This window comes from Polyodon spathula, unplaced genomic scaffold, assembly GCF_017654505.1.
Source record: "Polyodon spathula isolate WHYD16114869_AA unplaced genomic scaffold, ASM1765450v1 scaffolds_726, whole genome shotgun sequence".
NCBI lineage: Eukaryota > Metazoa > Chordata > Actinopteri > Acipenseriformes > Polyodontidae > Polyodon > Polyodon spathula.
In genome coordinates this window covers 4231-21128 of record NW_024472215.1, presented here as the reverse complement: position 1 = coordinate 21128, position 16898 = coordinate 4231, and the positions used below count along the sequence as shown (strand labels likewise).

The 16898-nt window shown below is 41.9% G+C and overlaps 1 protein-coding gene across 1 annotated transcript in view; it reads right to left on the bottom strand.

Annotated features, from left to right (window-relative positions):
• The window catches only part of cux1a (cut-like homeobox 1a), a gene marked incomplete at its 5' end in the record, with an annotated part of 66356 nt that extends 49889 nt beyond the window's left edge, over positions 1–16467 (bottom strand). The window contains 5 exons of the mRNA XM_041240918.1: positions 2746–2812; positions 3515–3591; positions 7842–7965; positions 9704–9841; positions 16389–16467. Of these exons, the coding sequence (XP_041096852.1) occupies positions 2746–2812; positions 3515–3591; positions 7842–7965; positions 9704–9841; positions 16389–16467 (485 nt within the window). The remainder of the gene's footprint in view (positions 1–2745; positions 2813–3514; positions 3592–7841; positions 7966–9703; positions 9842–16388) is intronic.
• Positions 16468–16898: the final 431 nt, after the last annotated feature.

The following is a 16898-nucleotide window of genomic DNA, read 5'->3' as shown; positions in this document are numbered from 1 at the left end:
CCTGAGAGCCGCTTGTTTCGGGGGAATGTTTTCCATGACTAGTTTGAATTGAAATGTAATTAGCCTCTGGAGACAGAACAAGGAGCCATTGATGAAGTACAAGCAGCCTGTCTGTGCAGAGCCTGTGTGTGTGGGGGAGGTGCCCAGCCCCTGCATGTTTATTAATGAGGGGCATCTCCACACAGCCCCCGCCAACCCACAGCTGCCAGCTAGAACAACCTCAACAACCCCTTCTCACACCACTGGACTGCAGCTCGAACAGGTACATTACAAAGTGTAATAAACACACTCAGCAGGGACCAGGGACTTTGTTTTGGAAACTATCTGGATGCCTGGGTTCGAATCTAGAAAACGTTCGTTGACCAGTATTAAACATCACAAAACCACCTTGCAATCTGACACAATTTGGCATTGCCAGCAATCCCTGCCACATAGAAGGGTTTCTGAATTATAAAAACAATCAGATTTTTTGATAAGCAATGGCTGAGTTTAGTTGTGAAGCTCTGTCTCAACAGTGCCAGGGATATAGATCTGTCTTTTTGCGTGAAGACTACTATACAACTCTACAAGATATGAAATCCCTATTGCTGTAGTATCTTCACTACTGAGGGTTGAATTTGGGGGAAGGATGACCCATTTTAGCTCCCCCCCCCCACAAAGAAATAACAGCGTTAAAATTAAAGGTACCGTGAACTCCATCAATCCAAATGCCATCTTTCTGTTTGCACAATGACATCAACAAATAGCCCTCCACTGGGCCGGACACACAGAGCTCCTTTTCAAAGCGGCAGAGAGCTTGTGTATACAGGCCCACAGCTGCCTGCCGCAGTATGCAGCTGCCAATGAAACCCTTATTCTTTATCTGGGGAAGCACCAGATTTCAGAGAGTCCACTTTATAGTATATTAGAAAAGATAACTGGGATGGTCCCGCAAACCACTGGGCAGAAACACAATGCACACAGCCTGGCCCCTGCTGCTCTCTTCACCATGCTGCAGACGGAGGAAATCTTTATATTCAATATGCAATATCATTGTCTAAAGAAGGACTGTACCTTCAACACAACAAATTAGAGGTTGTTTTTTTTTAAAGTTATGTTATTGGGACAAAACTTCATTACGACAACCGTTGAATACTTCAGTTTATAAGAACATTTCGCTGACTAATAATCAGAATATAATCAATCATTCTTACTAATTAAAGCTAAATAATGTGAACAGCAAGTTTCACTGGATAAGCGTTTCTCCAGAGAGACCCACGTTCGTACGACTGCCTCCATTATATCCCCTTTGCAGGGGATAACAATAATTCATAAATGTACATTCCTTAAATAAAAAATGGATATGATACCAGTTTTAAATGACTTTACTGATAAGAATTATTTTAGTAATTTTTTGTCAACTTTCCTAGCACCTGTATAAACCCAGTACTCATATTAACTTAATGCACCATTTGAATTCACCTGCAGCTCGGAACTGGTGTATTCTTACAAACATCTTTTACATCTTGGTTCTCTGACTGTCATGAGATGCCAGGCTGCTATGAACTTGACCCTGCTGCACAACAGCAAGCAGCACCCTACAGGCACAGCAGACAGCGGAGATAGGGAATGAGTTTGTTCAACATGCTACATGGTGTTGGGCAATGCAGAAAGGCTTCAGGCTATTCACTGGGGAAGAGCATCAGCACTCCAGTGTGGTTAATCGGAGATTGGAAACCCCAGCACTGTGATGACATGGGGCTTGTTCACTTCAAAAAAGTGCAAGCAGCCCTGGCAAGCACCGCTTTTATTTGGTTACTGAAGCTATAATTAAGAAGCTTCCAAAAGCTGGGTGGTAAGCCCCAGAATAGCCTTGGGGCTGCAACACAGCAATAGGCAACATAGTTGTGTGACAGCTCGACATGTAAATTACAGCCTTGGAGCAACCACAGTGTGAGAGGGAGGGAGTGCTTTGGAGGGAGCCGCCATTTCCACTCGGGGTAAATATTACACCTCATTGCAACGCTATAGCAACCCCCTTGTCTCAAGTGATGTTGGTTTATCTGGGCCTGCAAAAAAAATAGAATCATCCCATTCCAACCACCCAAATAAAATGTTACTTTAGTAACTGTTTTGTACCATCTGCAAACCTTTAGATCTACATAAGTTTAGTTTAGCTGTTTTCATTTCAGAATGTATTTTTTGGTGCAGGAAATCGTATATCAGTTGCCCAAAACACTTCCCTAGCAGAGATGTGAATAGCCAAGCCCACCTCCAGGGCAGAGTCTAGGGGGGGAGATTACTGAGATGTAGTGGGTCGGGCTCGATGGAACGAACTGCAAGGGAAAAAGTGGACTGAGCGACATGCACAACGTGAAACTGAAGCAAGCCGTGTGCTGATAAAATAATCGCAGCACATTGCATCAACACTGAAATTGGATGAAAGCCTGGCCTGGTAAATTCTCTTCTGGAAACCCCCACTTCAGTGGGTGTAATGCACAGTACACCCTGACATTTCTAACAGTACTGTATATTAAAGTTTAACACAGTATATTTGCACAGTGATTTCGCACTTTTCTCACGGTTATAGGATGCCATTTCTATAGTTTACCAAACATATGTTTGTTTGTTTTTTTGTTTATTTGCTTTACCATGCTTTTACTATGGGGCAGTTTTATAAGGATATAGGTGCCTTCTAATAATGAAAAAAAGAAAAACAAATCCAAACTCCATCATGATGTGGATACAATGTGTTACTGGACTCACTTTGCTGTGGTTTCTTCATCATATTTTGACTTTAGATCAAACAGCTCTGCCTGAGTCGAGTCCAGTGCTGAAAAGAAAATGTCGAAATGTTAATATTACATGAAGATGAAGTAACCGACTGCAGCAAAATGAAACTAAACTGATTCCTTTTTATCGCATTACTTATTTAGACAGTTACTTCAAACTCCACTCTTATGCAGTGAAATGATGTAATAAAAATGCCCTCTCTCAGATTGGAGCTGTCTGCAATAAGTGTTAGTGCACAGACACACCTGAAGCCATCCTTCTGAACAGCTAGGCAGATTTGCAACTGACTCTAATTAGTTTAATTAGCGCAGTATGTCCTTCAACACCACTTGTCATCTAAACTGACAGAATTATTTTTGGTTTGGAGTTTTTCCAAAACCAGGTGTAAATTTCACTGCAATCATTGAAAACTTGAGATACCACTGTATACTATCCATAACTATAAAAACACTAAATAGTGGTATATTTAGAAATACTAAAAGAAAACGCAATGGCCAAAGTTAAATAAGTCTTTCTCAATGTCTAAAAGGCATTTAGTAAAATTCAGTGATAGACGTTTTGACTAAAAGTCTTTCTCCATGTCTGAAGACATGGAGAAAGACCTTCTGTCTAAATGTTTGTCATTGAATTTGATATGGTTTCTTTAAGTCTTTCTAAATGCACCGCTTTTGTTTTCTAGGACGCTTGGACAAGCAGGAGCAGTGTGTGGCTATGTGGTGTCTCCGGGGCTGTGGGCTCGTACCCGACTGTAGCGACTGGCTTCTGTGTTCGGCCTCATCCAACCTGGAGGACAGGGACTCCTGTGCCTCCTGCAGCTTCCTGAAACAGAGGGAGAGAAGGATCCAGATCAGCTCAACTAAACAAGCGGTGCCATCACACTTCCACTGGAGTAGCCTCCCTGTCTCTCAGCTCTAATCACAAGACCAAACTGCTTACCGCCAAGTTCCTTATCCCTAAAAACTGAGCCACACTACCCCCCAGTCCCTCGGATTTAACTATTAGGCTACACTACCTCCCAGCCCCTCTTTTCTAACAACTAAGCCACACTACCCCCCAATCTCTCAGTTCTAACCGCTGTTTGTATGATCTGGAAACCACACTTCCATGGCCAAACTTTCTTTTTTTATATTTTTTTATTTGACCTCCATAATGGAACTCCACCAAGAGCATCATAGAATACAGTTGGATACCCAGTTTGAAAACTTATCAAAAAGTGTCTGATGTTTATCATTCTGAAACCAAAAAAGTTTCAGGATGATAAACATCAGGCGCTTTGTGATTTATGTGTTAATACAATGGCTAAAGCCAGTATTTTTGTATTATTAATACGTATTTGTGTTTTGTGCGGATGGACGAAAGCCATCCGAAAATATTATTTGTTGTATGATATAGTAACATGAATGGGGTTAAAATCCCCAATCATAAAAACCTTGTGCTGAAGGTGGCCATCTCCCGAGTTAATTCACTGATTAACTGTTGCTAATCGGGAGATGGTCACCTGTATAAAAGCCTGCAGCTGTCTGCGTCAGGGAGAGAGTGCCAGACGAGAGACGTAAGTCTGTGAAAGAGGTAGTAAACTAGAGTAAACAATTGCTAAGCGTGCTGGTTTATAGACCAGCACGATACTTGTTTGTTATGTGTTTGTTTATTTGTTTGGCCAATGAGCACTTTATTTTGCAGTATTTTATTCAAACTGTTTGTTTTATTGTTTATTTAATAAACACACTGAGCGCCGTAGCGTTACAGTTTTGCCCCGCCATTCACTGTTTTGGTACCTGTTTCTGGTCTGACATCACCCCTGCAAAGCCACCCTTTCACAGGTACCCATATAAGGTTGGAGGTCAAGAAAAACAATGCACTTCCCCCTAGGTGTTTATAATCTAAAAGCCAGCAGATTTGAAGTGCCTAGGAAGTTCTGTCAGGAGTTTATTTTACACTTTCCTGAGTGCAGGACTGAAAGTGCTGGAAAGGGCCTGTCTATAGCAGAGCTTCTTGATCTCTTTCACAGGAGGGGCCTCACCGAGGAGGTCAGGTCTCAGGAGACAGTACAAGCCAGAGGTATTAAAACAAACAGCAGTGATTTGCTGCGATTGAGTGTAGGTTCTGGGAAGTGCAGCGGCGGTCCTTATCCGTGACTCATAAGGCCACATCCTCTGCTGCTCTTTGAAGCCCTTGCCTTGCTGATCAGCAGCTTGGACTGCCCTAGTGAAGATAAATAAAAACATGCTGGGGCCTTTGTAGCGAGCGCCAACACAAACGAGCCGGCCGGATATCCTGAGAGCGCAGCACTTACAACGCAAAGTGCAGCCCATCTCTGTGCCCTTAGCCAGATTGTGGAGCTTGTTTTTTTTTTTTTCAGTCTAATAACCAATCCTTTAAAAACATTTCCTGACCTTATTAAAAAAGGCACTGATTAAGGCTTCTAGTCAAAACGCCTCATATCACTTTTAGTTTATTGACTGTTTTGTTTTCATTTTAGCTCGATTGTTTAACAAAGTGAGTGTAAGTCTTATAAGAAACTAAATGGCTGATCTGATCAATCTATACCCTAATAGACCACATTTATATTATTTAGAGCATTTTACAGTACCAGCATATTAACCCTGGATTGCATCAACCATTTAGAGGTAATCCCTAGATAACTATGGGTGGGTAGTTTGTGCAATCCAGGATAACTTCCCATTGCTGTAAAACACAAGTTCGGATTAGTGACTGTTTCAAAATGCAGTACCTGCCGTCCAGTGAATGTATAGTGTGGTGGCTGGATAAAAGGACTTCATCAAGTCAAAGTAAAAATAAAAACAGCAAAAACGAGAAGGGTATTGCTATTCTAAACAAGGTGTCTCCACATTTTAAACCAGAAAGTTCAATTAAAGGAATTACAGCACGCCTATCTGTTTGGGGAAACAGTCTTCTGCTGCAGGCAGCCTCTCAAGAGAGATCGTTTGAAACGTTTAAAAACCAACACACACCTGCGGGTCAATTCAGTTAAGAGGCATGCAATGCTCAGAAACCACAAGAAAACTGAAGGAAACGCAGCCCTGCACTGCACAGCAGGAAAGATCCACAGTAACTGAAGCCTTTATGTGAATTGATCTTATTTGCTCTCCCTTTTAAAGCTGCAGTGGCCCCCATAACCACAGTGTCTAAAGCAGCGACAACTCAATACTCTTGTTCTTTTACTACCGTGGCTATACTCATGCTTCTGACTAGCCATTCAGTTCCATTTAATCTCAATAATCACAATCAATGCAATGTATATGTGGAATTAATCCACTTATGCCATATTTCCATCTGCACAATGAAACCAGTCTGTAAAAGTTGTTTCAATGTCAAACTGCGGCTGCCTGCCGGATCCATCTGCAGTCTGCAGGGATGGTAGTAAGACTCGCATTGCATAGCAGTTTAACCCAGTCCAGGTTTTAATGCAAGCTTGATCAGCCACAGTGTTTAGGTAACAAGCTCAAGTTTGTCTTCTTAAACACACAGCAAAATCAATATTAGATCAAACAGCTATCCAATGGAAGCCTGATTTCCATCCCCGGTCTACAATCCAATCTGCAATTGGATGTTACGCAAAGGTCAAAGATCACTTCTATGTATCTAGTCCGATTGTCATGTATAAATTAATTCACCTACCTGCAATATTTCTATGATAGTATAATGGATTCAAAGATCTCCGTTTTCCCATTGGACACTCATTATTTACATTTCTCCATCAAGACGACTGGGCCAACGCAGATTTCAAACTTACTGTTAAGAGTCCCAGTTCAAATCATGTCGGTATGAGCTGGACATCAGATCACCCCTTTAGCTCAATTCCAGTGGTAAATGGAAACACAGCATGAGGCCTCCATTCCAAACTCATTTAGCATGTTCAGGTCTTTTCTGTTCCGACAGCGTCTCCCCTCTACTTACTTCACTGTTGCGGTCTGTTTTTTGTTCCCACAATAGAATAGATAGCGGGTGTTGTAGGGGGAGCTTGTATTTGGAAATAAATCCTCCAAATCATCTGAGCTCTTTCAGCCTGCGAGTTTGGAATCAATGCCTAAGCAGATTAAATCGCGATTTTCATGAAAATGATCGTGAATGTTGTTAAAACTGAAGCGACTGGGCGATGACAGTAAGTAACCAGCTGATTGTAAGTACGTCACCCCTTACTGTGAAGCACTTGGAACGTCTTCATGGTGATAAGGATGGAATCGTGGATCAGACAAGCATTAGGAGGCATCTAATCAAGCACTAAGCACAACCAAAACCACTGATCAGGATTAGGGATGACTAGTCAAACATTACAGAACAAGCATTACGGCCCAAATGTAAACAAACATGGAATTACAGGCATTTCAGGATATTATACATTTTTTAACACAAAACCAGTTGTGCAGGCATCTGAGAGCTCCCGGACTTCACAGACAGACAGCTGCCAGCCATTCCTCCCCACGAGTCAAGCATGTTTTATAAACCACTACCTGCCACCTGTGCTGCTATTCAAAGGGATACTTTTATGAATATCCATAGTATTAATTGTTTAGTAACCCATGCTATGTGTCCTTTTAAAATATATTAGTGTTGCAGGGATTTTTGATAAGTTTAAAAAAGTCCCTACAATTTCTCACATTTGGGGCAGAGCAAGCCTGAAGAAGGTAGAATGCAATGCTGCCACTATGAAAATTGCCACTAGGGGTTCCGAATATGCACTGGTCATTTCTTCCCCCATGAAACAGTGAGTTTGAGAGACATTTCCCAGTGTGGGAATCCTTATTAATAGCTAGGACAATACAAAACACAGCGGAAAAAGCTTTAAACTAGCTATATATGGAACAAAACAACTTCCTACTAACTTTACTTGACAGCTGTAGTAGTACTTTCAAGGTAAGTGCATACAACAAAGTCAAAACAGTCGAACTGCGCAACTTTGGGGAAATTACTTGTTTTAGATGATACCACAAAATGATTCCAGAAACTTCAGACAGTCAGGATGCAAACCTGCAATCCCCCGACTGCACACCATGTGGCCGTGCCTTTACCAGTTGAGCCATTCTGGGATTTTGTAGCCCCTCCCTCACCTCTCCTTCTCTGCATAGTCGTTTTGCAGCTGCTGTTCCTTCTCAAGCGCGAGGGTCTCTGCCTGGGCCTTCAGTGTCTGCTCATACTCCCGGATCTTCTCTTTAAGTGCTTTAATTGTGACTTCTACAGAGGAAAGAGAGAGAGAGAGAGAGAGAGAGAGAGAGAGAGAGAGAGAGAGAGAGGAGAGAGAGAGAGAGAGGAGAGAGAGGAGAGGAGAGAGGAGGGAGAGAGAGAGAGAGAGGAGAGAGAGGGGAGAGAGAGAGAGAGAGAGAGAGAGAGAGAGAGAGAGAGAGGGAGAGAGAGAGGAGGGAGAGAGAGAGAGGGAGAGAGAGAGAGAGAGAGAGAGAGAGGGAGAGAGAGAGAGAGAGAGAGAGAGAGGGAGGGAGAGAGAGAGAGAGAGAGGGAGGGAGGGAGAGAGAGAGAGAGAGGGAGGGAGAGAGGGAGACAGAGAGGGAGAGGGAGAGAGACAGAGAGGGAGGGAGAGGGACAGAGAGGGAGGGAGGGAGAGAGGGAGAGAGAGGGAGTGAGGGTGAGCAGGGCTGTGAATGGGTTTGCCTCTGACTGAGAGCTCTCTGTTTTCAACTCTTTTTTTTTTCTCCCTGTGATTTAAACTCCAGCTTTTCAACCCTGACACATAATCAATGACAACGAGTCCCTTCAGAGACCTTTTACTCCTTAACTATTAAATTGAACTTTAAACGTTTAGGTTGTGGAGGATCAATGGCTTCAGCTAGGGAGAGTGTGTGTGTTTGGGGGGGGGGGGGGGGGGGGGGGGGGGGGGGGGGGGGAGGAAAATCAATGTCAAAATATAATATTGCCGCTAGCGAGCGGTCTCAATTAGCTCTCGTCGGAAGGGAGATTAATAAAGTCCCCATGCGCAGGCGGAGCGCTCATGTCGGGCCAGGCTTGCTCAATAGCTGGACAGTCCCGCAGCTGGCTTTGTAACTGACACGGATCAGGGGAGTGTTTATTTCTGTAAACTGCTGTATCCAGGCAAGTAGATTACTCAGGGCTGGAAAGGGTTAGACACTGCCTGCTCAATGGAATATTAAAGCATCTTCTAGGAGATCACTTTCGTTTCAGTCCATATTATAAAACAAGCGGGTTTGCTTTAAGCCATCATTTTAATTCTTACGCAGGTGCACACTGTAGAGTATACTTTCTTTCTCACGTTTGTAAAACAATCAATCAAATGAACCAATGTACCGCTACAGTTTTCAATGCATAAACCTGGAATTGCCGTGCTGGTCAAATACAACATGTATGAACAGGCTTTTTTGGAAGGCTACTTTTGTTTTGTTTTTTTAATAGGATCAGCTAAATTATGTATATAAATTTATATACACTTCTATGAACATTTAACTTTGTAAGGCACTTCTGAGTGGTTCTGATTTTATAATTAATAAGCTGCATATATAATTAAGAAATTGCATATATAATTAATACATTGCATATATAATTAACTGCAGCTGAATTCTAATTACATCAGAATCCAGCTGCAAAACCTTTAAAAGTTGTGGCAACATTGGATTTCTTTGGAATCAGAAATACTAAAATAAATAAAATTTTATGACAAATGTTTCGACTTTTTCAGCTGTCTTCAAATGGTTGGAAGACATTAAATTCTTTGGCTTCAGGAAGTGCTGAAAAGAAACCGGAAACCAGGATTCTACAAGCACAGATTCACAAACAAAGAAAAAAACTTAATTCAGTGCTGGGAGCGGTAGGATCACTCAGAATGAGTAAACACCATAAAAAGAGGCAAAGAGAAGGTCAAAGAAATGACATTTGAATTGAACAAACCAAACTCCTATACTGACGCAATGGAGAGCTCCCCTGGGTATAGGTGACACATACGCACCCTGACTCTTGACCTCGGCGAACTCCTTGTTGTACTCCTCCAGCGTCTCGCGCAGCTTCTGGTTCTCGGTCTCAATGTCGTGCATGCGCTGCACCTTCAGCTGGAGCTGCTGGCCCAGGTCTAGTGCTGGCACGGGATCTGCAGGACAACCCAGAGCAGCACAGTCACACACACACACAGGCAGAGAACACCACTGCACAAACCCCAGAGCTGAATCTGCTTAAACTCCTACATCCTACATGTAGGTAGTCTGTAACTAGAAACCCATCACAAGAAGCCCTACAATACAGTGCAGAGATTTCTTATTTTAAATTGAGGGGGATTAACACTCTTCCTGATCAATGCAATTGACTGCAGATTTGTTCCTGGGTTACAAAAGATTTACTTTTATGTTTAATCCCACATTGACAAAAACCGATTCGTCGTTTAACGTTTAATCATAACAGTATATCTTCAGTGAAAAAGATGTATATATTATTAGTTCATCCCAAACTTTAAAAATGATGAAGGCACTAGCCAAACCATTTGTCTACTTGATCTTCATTATTAAACTAAATTAAGGTAAATAAAATTAAAAATACTTAATCGAGGTGTTTTGTTACAGTTTACACAATCCATGGCAGTGTTTTGTGTTGATATTTTATATAAACAAGTGCAAATAACAGCCTGTTTTAGAAAAATACATTTAATTTGTTTTATGCAGTTCCGTTATTATCTATGGGTAATGAAAATGATACAAGTAAAATGAAACACCTTCACACATTTGAAGCTACAAATGATTTAAATAATATCTCATAATAGTAGTTCCCCGAGTACAGTCTTCGTTTTTGTGATTTATAGTTAATACATCATGTGCTGGGTTTCTCTTTACAAGATAAATCATTTTGCAAGGTTTGAGCAGCTCCGCTTCATGGTCCTCTTGCCCAACCTGCATGAGATGACATATACCAGTAAGAGACACCCTACACACGACACATTCACTCCTAGACTACTGCTTGAAGAAACCAAGAAGTTGGGATAAGTTCTTAGTGTGGATTGAAGGCTACAGATTAAGAGAGGAACATTTGTAACTACAATATGCTGTATAAAACTATGAATATTAAAGCACTGTGAATAATGTATCATGCCACTGTATATAAATCATATTCATTACATGCTAGAAGCCCCCAGTGGATGAATACATTCCCACCCCACACTCACACCTCAGAGAGAGGGAGAGACAGAGACAGAGTGGGAGAGCATACACCTAGAGGGGAGAGAGCACCATCACACTCCCACCCCACACTCACACCTCAGAGAGAGGGAGAGACAGAGACAGAGTGGGAGAGCACCCATCACATTCCCACCCCACACTCACACCTCAGAGAGAAAGAGAGAGGGAGAGGGAGAGCACCCATCACACTCCCACCCCACACTCTCAGACCACCTTCAGTCTGCGCTGGGATAATGGCTCTGTTGTGCTCCTCCTGTATGCTAGCTGCACTAGATGACGGAAACAGAGGAATAGTGACTGGACTGTTTCACTTGAGGGAGCCACATACAGGGATTTTATTTGAGTAGTTTGGTGTTGGGCAAAGATAATTCTACCACTTTTGGCAGGATAGCCTATGCACCGCCCTGTGCCTTCTAGCCAATGCAAGCTATCTACATACTGAAGAAGACATTACCTGAACCCTCAGTATGTCTGATTTAGCTTTACCTCGGATATGATTTCAGTGTTTGAAGTTTGCTTAAGCCTAGCAGTTTTTGTTCTTCGTAATTTTTGTTGTTTTTGTCAAGGCAGCTTGCTGCAGGAGTAAAAGCTCAGCAAATCAGGAATTTAGCTCCATTTCAACACACTTTCATAATTCACCTTTCCCTGTGGTGTCAAGAAATAAAAAAAGAAATCTCTACTGCACTATTTCAGCTACTGATAACTACTGCAAACCGGTACCTGTGCTGTAGGGTATTGTAAAATGGAAGGATAAAGTTTGTTTGGGTCATAAAGGTTTACAGTAATGCTGTGTGCCCCAACACGTTTGTAGTTACACATGTGGCCCACTTAATATTAATTGCCATAAAAACCATTAATATTTATTGCATCTCATAATACTGAACAACATAAAGAAGTTTAAATAGGAAAAAATGTGAAGTAAAGTAGGAAAAATGACAAGACTGCACACATGGATCAGCAAAGGATTCAATACACATGGATAAAGCATGAATGTGGCAAATAGACAAGTTCTGCAAATACACCTTAATTCCATTACAAGCTACACATTCTAGGAAGCATTTCATTTGTGTCACTTGTAGGCAACACTTCCATCTTAGTTTTATTTGAAAACCTTTTTTAAAAGCAGACACCAATACTCTTTGGTGACCGGTTAATTCAATTGGTAATTCCTGTTTATCAGTATTTACATCAGAATTGAAACTGCCTGCTGACTAACGCATTAGTTGTTCTCCTCCAGAAATGCCAGGTTGTTATGATGTCTCTTTTAACTTTCAAAGTCAACTGGTGCCTCACTGAAGGTTAGGGGGACGCAGTGAACGCTTTGCAAGCCTGACCGGCATATTAAGAGAGCTCTGTTCAGACATCAGGAGAGCCGGCAAGGAGACTGAGCACCTACAGCAGCTAAGTATTGTTTTGGGACCGCGAGAGGATGTCTGAAGCACCTCCCAGGCTCAACGTTTATTACTGTATTTAAGAAACAACTAATTACCGAACGAGCAAGATAGTGATCACTGCGTGTCTGGGCCGGGGGAACTTCAACAATGTGTTTCCACTTGCCAAACCTCAAGCCCTACAATAATCCTTACAGAGCACGAGAGAGAGAGAGAGAGAGAGAGAGAGAGAGAGAGAGAGAGAGAGAGAGAGAGAGAGAGAGAGAGAGAGAGAGAAAGCGAGCTCCATTGAGAAAATGACTTCCTTTCCAATGTTCAAGGGGTCGTTTTTAACCCCTTAAATGTGTAACAACCAAGGCTTCAAAACATCTTTTCACCATGCTTTAGTCAACATTCATTTTGAAAGGGTTTCCAGACTTTACTGTAACTGGAGTGTTGTGTTATACCCTGATCCAGTTTTATCCAACTGTTCAAGTACATACCAAAATGATTCTAGTAAATATTACCTAATATCATTACCTGTTATTTAGCAGGTCTCACATTTTTCAGTTTTTAATGGGATTTTTTTTAAAAGGTATTTCACTGCTGCACTTCTGGCGTGTCCCTGCATCCGTTTAAGAGGTCACATAAAGAAACGCAGAGACACTGAAAACATGAGTCAAAAAGCAGTTACTGCCCCGAGAGAGCCAGAGAGTGAGGAATCTTTTAAAAACTCCCAGAAGTAAAATCAGGACCCAAATTCTGCTTTTCCAAACTCTATTCCCATTAAAACAATGAATCATTCACTGGTTCTGCACGCATTAGGCATTAACCTTGTATAGGACTGAATAGGTCATTTGTCAGGTAGGATTCAGTAAAGACTGAATATAGTTGAATATACATAGTTAAATAACGTTACTTGGTAACTCATCTTTATGTACACTGATTCCTCTGGTCCTGCACTTGCAGGTACAGTAGTGACCAGTGTGTATGTGTGCGTGTGTGTGTGAGTGTGTGTGTTCACAGGGGTGGTCTCGCCACAGACCCCTGCCAGCTAGACAAACCTTTTCATCAGCGCTCATCATCAGTATGCAAATTACCATATGACTAATTATGCCCCAATTCCAGTCGATTTTCTTTAATGAGACAGCTGGGTTAATTATGTAATCATATGATTACATTAGCCCAGAGAAACCCAGCGGGAAAAGAGAGAGGAGGGAGAGACAGAGATACGAGGGGGAGGGGGGTGGAGAGAGGGAGAGAGAGGGAAAGTGAGAGAGACAGGAACAAGGAGACATGTTAAACTATTTCAGAGTCGGGCATCACACCTGGGTTTGAGAGTGCATTTGAGTAATACAGCACAGTGGAAATGCAGCTTAAAAAGCCTCTTGTTATGTGGTTAGATTTATCTTACAGGCTAAAATACAGTTTGTATGTGAAAGTAGCAGAACCTGGAACTGGGGTAAAGGTTGCTAAGTAGAAGTCTGTTTGAGGTGGTTGCCTTTTACTTCACCAGTGGAGAAACTTAAGAAAATGACGATGGTTAGCATGGGAGACAAGCCTGGCCTAGTGGTTAGAGCTGAGGTACTGGGAGGTAAGCAGTGTGGCCTAGTGGTTTGACCTAAAGGACAAGGAAGAGGACAATGTGGCAAAGTGGTTTGAGATAAAGGACTGGGAGGCAAGCTGTGTTAGAGCTAAGGAATTGGGATGGAGGCAGTGCACCCTAATGGTTACAGCTGTGCGACTGTGAGGGAGGCAGTGTGGCCCAGTGGTTAGAGCCAAGTCACTATGAAGGAGGCACTATGGTCAAATGGTTAGAGCAGAGGGACTGGGAGGGAGGTTAGCAGTGTAGCCTAGAGGTTAAAACTGGAACACGGAGGGAAGTAGCGTGTCCTTAACAGACAAAAGACTTTTAGACAAAAGACAGTTTAGCATAGAGCCCCAGCAAAGAGCTGGCTGACCCTGCGTCTTACACACTGCCAGGGCAGCAGCGGAGAGGTTACTGAGTGGAGGCGGATGGATATGTCTGTGTTCACAGCGCTCCTGGAATTCTCCCGAGAATGTGGGAAATCGCGGAGGCAAACAGCTCTCACACTCACACAGTAACACAGCAGCAGAGAAACATCAGAGCACATGGTAGAAAAGTCTCTAGGTGCTGTTCCTCTGCCTCGGCAAGGCTTCTGCATTCTGTGTAACTTTCCCTTTACTATAGCTAGGCTGGGAACTCCTAACCGCAACAGCCATAATTTACTGATGCACTAAGTGGTTCCCCAGGCAGGCCAGCTCAAACAGGCCTGCTGTCTGCTGTTTAACTGCAGGGAGGCAGTGAAAACCAGGAGCGGAGTTCCACGGCTAGCAGGATCCACCCATTGCGAAAACTGCTAAAAGGAATGCTAACCAAGGATTTAAAATCCACTTTTTACTTCTTATTTGCACTGTCAATATTAATGGGTTGAAGATCTCTTGGCTCTGCTGGTATTTTCTTCTACTTTTGGAATATGCAGGTAGGAGGACACTATAGACGGAAAGTTGCTGCTGCTTCCTGGCATCTCATTACGTCCTGCAGTTCAAACTCACTGTGTGGTGCAGCCACGATCAAACCATGTGATCTACAGCAAAGGTACAGGGATGCAGCTCTCTATCTGAAGTATTGTATTGCAAATATCTGTGTATCTTGCATTAAGGTAACGTAAGAGCGAAAAGATTCTCAGCATAATAAAAGGGAGACCAGTATATTTTGTATTCCAGAAATAGCAAAAAAACTAATTGCATGTACACTACAGAATTTCTTCTTCATTTTCACCCTATCATGGGACATAAGCTTGCTTACATTATATGAAATTTGGAACAGCAACTGAACAGCAGATTAACAAAAATGAAACCCGAAGTATTGTCAAATAAAAATACCTCCCTGTGCATTCTTTGTAATTTTAAATAATTTCCAATGATTCAGTGTTCTGCAGCAAAAGAGAAAATATATACTTGCCTTTTCGATTTCTATACTGTGAATGAATGTAGACTTGTGGCTAATTCCTTCATTCAGTGTTATAATATTTTTATGACTGAGTGTCTGGCGTCACAGATAATGTACTGTTAAATATAGGGCCCTATTCAGCTTTCACGCACAATAGTCATACAAACATCTTTGTCAGAGGCCCGCTACAGCTGTGAATACAATATCATGAAAAAGCAGTGTGTGCATGAAGTAACACAATTGTGACATTAAGAACAAAACCTACATACCTCCACACACAGACAGAAGACGTTAATGATGTCTATAGATGCATGCTAATTAAGCCATTAATATCATCGCCCTTTTCTTATGTAATGCATTGTTGTATACAGTAAATGTTTCATTACAAATCACATTAAAACCTGCAGACCCGCTATACTCACTGCACAACCCGCAAAATAAAATGTCTCTGTAAGATAAGGGGGATGTAAAAAAATAACCCTAAAGTTTGTCATTATCAACACATGATTGATGTACCTCCGTTTCTTGATGGGTTTTTAATTCAAGTTGCAAATTATTTTAAAATTAACCAATGTGGTTGTTTTCTTTTTCTTTTGATTGATTCGAAACGTAATTAAATTTAGGTCAGATTATTCATTTTCTCGAGGAAAACTTGGGACCTATGTAGAGCATGAAGTCAAAAAACATGTTAAATAGTTGTTCTTTAGCACACTCTTCATTTGGGGTTTTATAAAAAGCTAATGTGTCGCCCAAAAGTGCACCAGATGACACCTGTTAGAACAGTAAGACACCCTTACACACACCCCATTAACTCAGGCTACTTGTTATACTGTTTGACTTCTTTCCAGTAACTGCAATACTTTCATGTAGTTGAACCAGAAATCAGAACCGCTCCAGGGCACAGTGTATCTAAGGCCCTTTATTTTTGTTTTTTATTTTATTTTAAATGTCCTGGGATTTTAATGCTATTTATTACAAATCGGTGTAATGATTTCCCAGTTTTCCAGGGATTATCTTGGTTTTAAAGCTGACACCAGTGCACAGGAATCAGGTCCTAGTGAAGAAGCTGCACCCAACTGAGAGACACAGGCCAGCGTTAATGAGCGCTGAGAGAGGAGAGAGCCTTACCGGGGACATCGATTAATCTTTTGTACACGTTCAAGAAGGCTGCCTCTGCTTCTTTACTTCTTTTACTCAACGCGTCAATCTGAAAAGACAAACAAGAGGGAATTAGTCCACGTCTGAGCGGCTGAGTGAGTGGCTCCTCCTTTCACTAAGCATTTACTCATCATTCATTTAAAAATGTAGTTAATTTAAAATCCACCTGCATGCCTCTTATTAGCACGACCATTATATTCCTGCTTGGGTCTTTGCTTGTATTTCAAAGACAACGCTATAGTTGAAAAGGTGCTGCTGCTTCCTGCTACCTGGGTATTTCAGTTGGACCAGGCCATGTGATCTACAGCAAATGTACCAGGATGTAGCAGTTTAGCTAAAGATTGTCAGCACCGTACATGGGAGACAGTAAAGATATTCCACAGCTGCCTGAACATTAAACGTAATCCAAAACTGTAACGCAGGATTCGAAGCTATTTGAGAGTGTATTTGGTGGGTGATATTCCCAGTTTCGTTGTGCTG